The sequence below is a fragment of the Cygnus olor genome, chromosome 5, assembly GCF_009769625.2.
Source record: "Cygnus olor isolate bCygOlo1 chromosome 5, bCygOlo1.pri.v2, whole genome shotgun sequence".
Lineage (NCBI taxonomy): Eukaryota > Metazoa > Chordata > Aves > Anseriformes > Anatidae > Cygnus > Cygnus olor.
The window spans coordinates 30,085,259-30,094,986 of record NC_049173.1 but is presented as its reverse complement, the minus strand read 5'-3'; the positions used below and the strand labels follow the sequence as shown (position 1 = coordinate 30,094,986).

Below are 9,728 nucleotides of genomic sequence, written 5' to 3'. Positions count from 1 at the left end.
TGGGTACGACTCATCTCACTGAAGTTCAGCTCTCCAGAAATTATTGTCTTAGGAAGTCTCAGTTAGCTTTGCTGCTCATAGTAGCATGCTCCTGGAAGCTGTGTATTTGAAGGCCATGTGTCATTGTGAAGTTGTGGTATGTAAGTGGCAAACCTAGTTTTGAATCAGACAGAAATTTTACAGCAATGCCACGCTTGTAGCACAGGGTCCTAAAGATCACCACCTGAACTACAGGAAAAAAAGTCTGTCCAGTTCAGAGATATGAAAATTTTGGGATTGGGTTTGCTTTAAAGTGAAATTAAAGAGGAACCTGACAGCGAGGCGGTTTGTTTTTCCCATAAGGCTAGCTTCTGAGACTTGTTAGTCATTTCCTGTATGAACACAAGCCTAGATTATAACCAGAACCCTGATATCATCAAATGCTATGAAGTAGTTCCATGTTTGCAAGAACTCCTGAGAACACGACAAAGCAGTTTGTAAAAGGGCCTGAGAAACACACCATGTTGGACGCCGCACAAGCTCACCAGGACAGGCATGGTCCAGTTTATAAGCGGTAATTCCAGGAAACCTCATGAGAAGATCCTGTCACAGGACAACAGCTGGCAAGCAAGAGGTAACGTGAGTCTGCAGCACGTCTGCTCCAGTGAAGGTCTCCAGGCTGCGACAGAAAAGAAGGTCAGGCTTTTCCAGGTGTTTTTTCCCATCCTAATCAGTGCACCCCCCCCGCCTCCTTCTTCCCCCCCCCCCACCTCCTTCTCCCCCCCACCTCCTTCTCCCCCCCTCCTCCGCCACATTCTACCCCCCCTCCTTTGCTTTTGAACTTGTTGGTCATTTGTATCAAATCTGATTGCAGAATAGTAGCTCATTAAGATGTACAAATATTTGGGGAAAGGTGGAAGGGAAATACTGAAATGAGTGTCTCACTGAAGGAACCCAGCTGCTTAGTAATATCAGTTGTAATATTAGGCACCTGAGAGTCCATGTCAGATCCACCCCCAAAACTGCTTGCTCTTTGACATCTCCAAGGACAATACCTTCATCCTCCTATTTCCCTCCTCCAGATCTAACCTGTCCAAAGCCAGGAAAGAGGCATCTCCATAGCTTTTGCTCCATTCCTGTACACGCTTTTGTGCCAGGCATGTTATACCCATCTCTCCCATCCCTCCTGTTCCTCATTTTTCTTTGTGCTTCTCCTTGTGGAAGATGAGGTATGGCTGCAAGGACCTTAAAATCCTAGTGTGGGGGCACACTGGAGCTTCTGACACGCCTCTGTTTCATATCATCCCTCCAGCTGTGCAAGGGGAAGGCGAAGCGGCAGATATTTCGCAATGAACATGCTGTTTCCCAGCACAGGAAGAGACAGCCCTGCTTGCTGGAGCTGGCCCAGTGGGATGGCGCATGACGGGGCTTGGCAGCGTGGGCTGATGGGGCAGGCTGCCTCACATGAGGAAGACTACAACTGGACTGACTGTGAAGCCGACAGTTTGAGCGAAGTCCCTGCCACGCTGCTCATCTGCCTCTGCGGGCTGGTGGGCAATGGGGCTGTCCTCTGGCTCCTCGGCTCCCACATCTGCAGGAACCCCATCACTGTCTATGTCTTCAACTTGGCCATCGCTGACTTCACCTTCCTCCTCTCCATTGCCATCGCCCTTGTGATATTTTATGGACCACCGAGCTTTTGTCACAGGCTGGGCTCATGGGATGTGATGGCTATGTTGAACATCATCATCATCTTCGTTTTCACCACCAGCGTCTACCTTCTGGCAGCCTTCGGTGCCAGCACGTCCCTGTCTGCCCTTTCCCGGGCCTGCTGGCCCTGCTATCGCTCCTGGCACTTGCCAGCACTTGTGTGCGCCCTGCTCTGGGCCCTCTCCTTCTTGCTTACAGCGACTCTCTACTTCTCCCCAGTGGCACTTGTCATCTTCGTCCTGAGCTACCTGTTGTCAGTGCTTATCCTGATTCTTTCCAGTCTAACTCTTTTTGCCAAGGTCTTGTGCTGTTCATGGCAATATCCCCTGAGGAAGCTCTGTGTTGTGGTTCTGTTCATTGTCATCTCCTTCCTCTTCTTCAATGCTGACTTTCCTTACTGGCTTTTGCTAAGATTGTTTGATTTTTCAGTTCTCTTCTTTGACACTCCTCTCCTGTTTGCCTGTGTGAGCAGCAGTATCAACCCTGTTATTTATTTCCTGGCAGGGAGCTGTACAAAGAAGTTCCCTATCTCTGCTAGGCTGGCTTGTCAGAGGGCTTTTGAAGACATCATAGAGCCTGAAAACAGAAGCGAAACTCCCAGAGAAGGCTCAGTGGAAGTAAATGTTTAACCCTCTCCAGTCCCTCCCTGGGAGGAGATGCTCTAGGGATGGAGGTGTCCTGTGAGACAGGGTGAGGCAAGAACAATGGTTTTGGTGGTGCGCAGAACTAGCTGCAAGACAACAAAGTGTGCTGGGCAGCACAGGAACCTATGCCTGGGGTTGGCACTGGGCAGGTGGTGAAACACCCATCAAAACCTTTTACTTTGAAATCTTTGCTTTGAATCTGTCCTATCTAACAGGCCTGAGCCATTCCTTCTTCAAAAGTGAGCTTGCTCTAGCCAGTGTGCTATTAAAGCAAAGCCATGGAGGCTCTTAGCTCCTGCTGGTGCTTTGTTTTGGTGTGTCTGCTGAAGAGCTGAGCACTTCTGGATGCAAGAGTCTGGCAAAGCAGAGCAGAATAATGCCTGGGCAAAGCTTTGTGTGTGCACCCCTAGCGGGTGTGGATACATGCAAGGACTATGCAAAGAACTCCCATTCAGCTTTGTGAACAGGGAAGCAGGCATGTGTGTGAGATCATCCCCAGAAGGCTTTCCCCAAAATGCAATGCTTCTTCTGGCAGCAAGGCTGCAAATTGAGTTTTGTCCACGCCTCATGTGGGCCGTCTGCACGCAATGGTTTGGACTGGAACTGGCTCTTGCAGTCCTTCCCGCTCTCCTCTGGGCTGTCAGATGGTTAGCCTGAGCCATTTTGCAACCACAACCTGAGGACTGTATCCACTTCTGGTGTGTCTGGTCCTTCTCCAGAAAAACAAGAGGAGTAGCATTAGGATCAAAAACAAACTGAAAAGGACAGTTCTGCTTGAAGACTCTGTAAAGTCTGGATTTTCAGTGTGACAGAGGATACTGGGAGATGGAAGGACAACAATTAACTTTTTATGGAAACGACCCTGCTGAAGCTGTGAGAACTGAATCCTGGTAGCAGGGACCCTCCAGGTGAAAGGGGCAGTGGCAGTGCTTCCTTGGCTCCTCTTCCCTTGGGTGCATTCCTGCCCTCCACATCTGTCAGCCCGTCCTACGAGGAGCTGGGGTCTGGAATGAAAATCGGTCACTTGGTGCTCCGTGTGTGCTCAGCTGTTCCCAGGAAGAGCTTCCAGCTCTAATGTGGTGGTGGAGCTGAACTGCAGACTTCTTGCAGGCAGCTTCTTCTCTGCTACCTGCAGCATTCTGGGCAGATGCTGTTGGCTGCCCAGGGCCCTCACAACGTGAATGGGGAGGTCTTGTCACTGCCAACAGCTGCTGCATCCCAGCTGTTCCAATGATGTTCCAGCTGCAGTAGGATGAGGCACAGCATGCTTGGGAGGCACCTGTGATCCCCATGGACAAACCAGGGGCTTTGGAATGAAAGGGAATGAGCAGTGTTGTAGGAAAGACAAGCCAGCCCTTCTCTGGGCTCAGCAGTGACAACCTGTGAAGCAATGCCTGTGCATGCAGGGTGCATGCTCCTGCAGGCTGCTCGATGCATCATACCAGATCCTCCATCTCCTCCAGGCAAAAGCTTCAGAGCTAATTAAAGCTTTCTTTTTTAAAATCGGGTGCACCTACACTCTCAGCTGTGCTGAGGTGGAGAGATATTTGTGTGAGCTGGGGTCTGAGCCAGCTCTGAGGCCGTATGTGCAGCCACCAAATAAACATGAACACCTTCAGAGGTTCATTCACCGCACCTGCAGGAAGACACAGGCTAGAGCATCTGCTTGCATCACTGTCTCTTTGGTGAGACTGTGGGACAACACTAGAGAAGCAAACTCGAAAGAGGTGCCCCCTTCTCTCTGGGCCCACTAACTCCACCTTCCATGTGCACAGCCGGTCACAGGAGCCCTGCCTGGAGCTGATGAGGTCAATATTTAGCAGTAGTGCCTTCCCATGGGATTGTCAATTAAAACACTTCTGCCTTTCCATGCTGACAGCAGTGTGAACAGCTCCACCTGCTTCAGGGTGCAAACCAAGGGTTCAGTGCTGGAGTTGTCTTGGCACATGAAAGCCAAGGATGTGAGGATGGCCACATCCCCTCCTGTCAGATCACTTGCAGCCATTGTGTGTTTTAAATTCCTTCCCTGAAGTTGAAACCCTGCATAAGTTTGAAAATAATTAATTGCAAAATGGTTCTTGGAAGCTTCCAAACACATTCTCCACCTACCAAGACTACATCACCCATTTCAGGTAGAGATAGATGCCAGTCTCCGTAACAGAGACCGACAGAGGGAAAGAGTAATGGGGGCAGAGATACCTCTAAGATATTCCTAGAGAGAAAGCATTAGACAGAAGACAGTGTGTGAGACTGAGGTGGGGAGAACAGGCAAAAAATAAAGGGGAAGTGCCAGGAAAATTTGGGAATAAAGACTGGGTATGCTGGGCCAGCTCTGCCAGCAGCCCTGGAGCCGTGATCCACACCTTGCACCTGCCCCCCGTGGCACCTGCCCCAGGTGTGTGGGGAATTGCTGCTGGTGCTGTGCAGGATCCATCCCAGTGCAGGACGTGTCCCTGTGCTGGATGTGTCCCAGTGCTGAATGTGTCCCAGTGATGGATGAGTCACTGCAGCCAGCCAAGGTCCCAGAGCTCCTGTTCCTGCTCAGGGAAACCCACCTGGGTCACCTGGTCCGCGAGGGGGATTTTGGTGGGGCTGCATTGCCAGCGAGCCTCTCCTCACCAGTGTGTCCTGCATGTACCTGAGAGTAGGCGAGAAGGAGGAATGAGTAAGAGTGAGGGAGAAAACGAGGGCAGCATCCAGCAGTGCTCTTCCTAATGCGTGACAGGGCAATACCCTGTCCAGCCTGGAGCATGAAGATTGTTAAAGGGACCTCTCTGTGGAATCTTTTCATGTTTTATTGAAACCATTGCCAAGTTAGTCTTGTATTTTCTTTGACCATATTTCAGGAAGAAAACATCACAGGAAGTATGAAATGTACAAAAAGAACTATTATTATTATTATTATTATCATCATCATCATCATCATCATCATCATCATCATCATCATTATTTTAATGTTATGAAAAAAAGAGTGTTAAAGATGCTATAAAGAAAACAGATAACCAGCATTCTGGAAGAAGTTTCTTTTAAGTCAAACAATGATTTAGGTTGTTTCTTATGAAATATAATAGCACATTGACAAAGAAAACTCCATAATGATCAGTGTTCAGTTCTACGATGCTATAAATATATACGTCTGTATCTACAGCGTTGACTTTCCAGGCATGGTCAGGAGTGTCTAGGAAGCATCATGGAGACAAGAACCCTGAGCACAGTGAATTGCCGTGGCTGGGTCCTCAGAGAAGGGCCCCTCAATCGATGTTCATGTTGTTATTGCTATAATGCTTGTCAGAAGGGATCTCAGCTTTAGTTCGGAGGAGGACATTGTACTGGGTCTGGCTGGGATGGAGTTAACTTTCCCTGCAACAGCCCATACTGTGTTATGCTCTGCACTTGTAGCTAGAACAGCACTGGTATCACACCAGTGTTTTGTCTATCGCAGAGCAATACTGGCAGAGCATCAAGGTACCCTCCAAACCCCTCCAAGAGCCAGCAGGCTGAGGGTGGGCAAGAGGTAGGGAAGGGACATCAGGGCAGCTGACCTAAACTGACCAAAGGGATATTCCATGCCATATGGTGTCAGGCTCAGCAATAAAAGGTGGGAAAGGGGAAGGAGGAGGGGGTGCTCTCGTTATGAAGATGTCTGTCGTCCCAAACAACTGCCATGCATATTGCGGCCCTGCTTCCCAGTATGTGGCTGAACATTGCTCGTTGATGGGAAGTAGAGAATATATTTTTTTCTCTCTCTATGCTTCTGTGTGGCCTTTGATTTTTCTCTTTTTCTTTTTTTCTTTTTCTTTTTCTTTTTCTTTTTCTTTTTCTTTTTCTTTTTCTTTATCCTCTCTTCCTTGTCCCTTTTCTCTCTTCCTTGTCCCCCTTTCAAGGTCACTAGGTCTGTTCAGCCTAGAAAAGAGGAGGGTGAGGGGAGACCTCATCACAGCCTACAGCTTTCTCACAAGGGGGAGTGGAGGGGCAGGTGCCGATCTATTCTCTCTGATGACCAGTGATAGGACCCAAGGGAATGGAATCAAGCTGTGACAGGGGAGGTTCAGGCTGGATATCAGGAAAAGGTTCTTCACTGAGAGGGTTGTCACACACTGGAACAGGCTCCCCAGGGACATAGTCACGGCACCAAGCCTGTCGGAGTTTGGACTGTGCTCTTAGTCATATGCTCTGAATTTCTGGGTAGACCTGTGTGGAGCCAGGAGTTGGACTCAATGATCCTTGTGGGTCCCTTCCAACTTGGGATATTCTATGATTTAATTAAATTATCCTTATCTCAACCTGGGAGCCTTTTTTTTTCTTTCCAGCATATTTTCTTCTCCCTCTCTTCTTCTGAGGAGGGGGAGTGAGAGAGTGGTTGTGGTAAAGTTTAGCTGCCCAGCAGGGTAAAATCACCACAAACATTCCCATACAAACATGTCATTGTGCATACACATTGAAGCCAGCATCCTTCCCTTCTGATAATGTGCCCCTTCTTTTTTTTTGTGCCTTTTTGGATGTAGTCTCAGCTCCGCAGGTGGGAATTAAACTTGTTTGCAGACTGGTGTGCCCTGCAGCATGTGAGCAAGTCATGGCATTTGAGCCACTGCCAAAAGCACAGGGGGGACCTGAGCCAGGGCCCTGGGGTTTGCACATGCCCAGCGCCATGTGGCACTGCACCTCCCCATGCGGACAAGTGCGCGTGAACCAGCTCCATGCTGGTTCAGGCACACCATGCTAGCATCTGCTTCCCAAACTTGATGTCTGGGATTTTTGCCTGCCACGTGCCCCGTGGCCCCTTCCTTCTCCTCAGCCCTCACCACCCATGCAGAGGCATGGCCTGCCCTGCCATCACACCATCACAGGGAGTGGGGTCAGGATGGGGCTGCCCTGGACAAGTCACACTGCTGCTTCCCATGGCAGCATTTGCCTCCTAAGGCAGCTTTTCCCTTCAGCAGCAGAGCATGGAGAGCTCCCCATGACCAACCTGGACCCATTGGCTTGCCCGATTTTGCACTCCTATTTGAAGAGCCCTTCCTTGCCTGCACAGCAGACAGCCAGAGCTCCCCCAGGGCCTAACATGCCAGACTCTCCCTGGGCAGGATATCTCCCCAAGGACCACGAAACTCATCTGCCAACCAGAGGGAGCCAGAGTTTATTCATAGGACCAGCGCGATGAGGGGCATTACAATGGGGAAGACAGCACATGCGTGGGGACTGAGCCTGGCCGGGCAGTGCCGTGCCAGCTCCGTGCCATACGTGCCCCCTGCCCAGCTCCAGCTGTGGTCCCTCCCCGCAGCAGGCAGGATCTGAGCTGCCTGCCAGGCTCTGTGCCTCCAGGTCTCCTCCCCAGCAGGGCCTCACACAGCAGTCTCCGACGCCATGTCCCTGGGTGTGCGGCTCCCCTCCTCGCTCACTGCCTTCTCTTCGAACACTCGACGGAAGGCAGCTTTCACAGAGCCCTGGATCCGGTGTCGCCGGCAGCTGCCCACCAGGAAATAAACAATGGGATTGGTGCTGCTGTTCAGCAATGCCAGGAAAAAAGATACTTTGTCAGGAAATAGTTCCTGTGTGCGCGGAAGATTGAAGAATACCTCTACGCTGAAAGGAATAGCAAAGACAAAGAAGAAGATCACATTGAGCAGAACAGCAACATAGAGTTTCCCGGGCTGTCGTCTCTGAAAGCCACATCGGAGTTTGATGAACAGGGACAGGTTGGAAATCAACATCATTGATGATAAAGTCACAGTGATTGCAATGGCTATACCTCCAAATGCGTCCCCATATCGTTTAACAAAGTAAAAGCTAAGATACATTGAGGAAACAAAAGATCCAGCAAGAGCCCAGAGCAACCCACTCACAATGCCAGACAAGTGCTTTGGGCGATGGCAACGATACCAGATTGGGAAGAAAACAGATACACACCGGTCCACACTAATTGCTGTAAGTAGACCCAGGCTGCTGAGGTCAAAGAAGTGGCACAGAAATCCAACTATAATTTCAATTTCTATATAGGAAAGAATAATATAATCAAAGAGAGAACAAATTGTTAAGATCAAAATTGCCAACATGAGCAAAAAAGAGAAGAGGAGCAGAGAGAAGTCAGCAACAGCCAGATTTAGGATGTAGACAGCGAATGGGTTCCTCATGTGGGAAAACAGGAACCACATGACTATCCCATTCACTGCAAGTCCACACAAAGAAATCCCCATACAGACACCTAAAAAGACCAGAGATTCGTAAGATAGTCTTAAGCATATGTGCGTGTTATTTTCAAAAGAGTCCAGATATCCAAAAGTTGTGTAGCTCAGAGAGAGGTCTGTTGTGCTGGTCTCTGCCATGGTGAAGCTCCTGCTCCGGGTGGCCACCTTGTCCCTCTCCCAGCACCTCCTACAAGAGACAAGGAAGGAAAGAGAGAAGAGGAGCATCGGTGCTCCCGGCACTCACCATCTCTGCCCGTGATCCCAGGTTGTGCCCAGGAAGGGCCCCATTCCCAGCTGTGCCCAGGACAGGCTCCCACAGCTCCAGCCCCATCCCTGGCCAGGAAGCATCTCCCAGCCACCCATCCCTGGCCTCCCACCTCCCGGAGCTCCTGGGAAGAACACTGTCACAGGAGCACCAGCACACAGGGCTTCCGCAGGGCCAGGCTTGCCAGGAGAAAGGGGCTGGTGGCAGATGCCAGGGCCACCCTGCTCTGCTCCAGCCTCCTCCCTCATGCTGCGGAGCAGACCTGTGCCCAGAGACCGGGTCCCGCAGTCAGGAGACTCCTCTCACAATCTCATCAGTGACAGCTTCCCCTCACATGTCTCACAGACGGTGATCTTGTCAGTGGGAGCTGGCCACGTCACCCCCTTCCTTTTCTTCTCCCCATCCACCAGCTTTGTTTTGCCACTTTGGGGGCTGCTGGGTTTCATTGTGTGTGGAAGACTTTCTCCTGCTGTCTCCTGAGACACTTTGCCCCCTGACAGAGGCTTTGCTATAACGTGTGGCAAACCTGGCATGTACTGCAACTAACTTAGGTATAGCCACACAGCTGTAGAAGAAAATCCCTGCAGAGTCAAGTGCAAACAAGGTCTTCTGCTTGGAAGTAAAGGAAGGGAGAGGAGCATGGCATCAATGAATGACCATGCTGGCTGGACTGTTCAAGTACAAAGTGAGAGGAGTTTGAAGGAAGGATCATCTCATACCAGGAAGCTCTGGGAACAGACTTGCAGATTAATGTGTTGTACTGTTACTTCCCAGCAGCACCCCTTGTCTGTATGGGGAAAGCTCTGTGTCAGAAGTCATTATTTAAGTCACTCCCTGGGCAGGAGAATAGCAGAAAGGTGAGAGTGAGAGAGGCCAGGCAGGGACCCTCCACAGTGGGTAACATCTGATGTGTGGCTGTGCAACAGCATGCAGTCTTTGCTCAGT

The 9,728-nt window shown here is 50.3% G+C and overlaps 2 protein-coding genes across 2 annotated transcripts; one reads left to right on the top strand and one right to left on the bottom strand.

The window, feature by feature from the left end:
• Nucleotides 1-417: 417 nt before the first annotated feature.
• LOC121070450 (mas-related G-protein coupled receptor member A2-like) lies at nucleotides 418-6,090 on the top strand. Its single transcript, XM_040557618.1, has 2 exons — nucleotides 418-675; nucleotides 1,292-6,090. The coding sequence occupies exon 2, from the start codon at nucleotides 1,329-1,331 to the stop codon at nucleotides 2,316-2,318; it is 990 nt and encodes a 329-aa protein (XP_040413552.1). The 5' UTR covers nucleotides 418-675; nucleotides 1,292-1,328; the 3' UTR covers nucleotides 2,319-6,090.
• A 1,357-nt stretch (nucleotides 6,091-7,447) lies between these two features.
• On the bottom strand, nucleotides 7,448-8,865 carry LOC121070451 (mas-related G-protein coupled receptor member B5-like). Its single transcript, XM_040557619.1, has 2 exons — nucleotides 8,763-8,865; nucleotides 7,448-7,916 (listed from the first exon to the last, which is right to left on the bottom strand). The coding sequence occupies exons 1-2, from the start codon at nucleotides 8,804-8,806 to the stop codon at nucleotides 7,676-7,678; spliced, it is 285 nt and encodes a 94-aa protein (XP_040413553.1). The 5' UTR covers nucleotides 8,807-8,865; the 3' UTR covers nucleotides 7,448-7,675.
• Nucleotides 8,866-9,728: the final 863 nt, after the last annotated feature.

Coding starts and splice junctions, on each gene's coding strand:
- LOC121070450 (XM_040557618.1), top strand. CDS start 1,329: ATGAACATGCTGTTTCCCAGCACAGGAAGAGACAGCCCTGCTTGCTGG.
- LOC121070451 (XM_040557619.1), bottom strand. CDS start 8,806: ATGGGGCCCTTCCTGGGCACAACCTGGGATCACGGGCAGAGATG. Junction 7,917..8,762: donor TGGGATCACGGGCAGAGATG/GTGAGTGCCGGG, acceptor TATTCCTTTCAG/CGTAGAGGTATTCTTCAATC.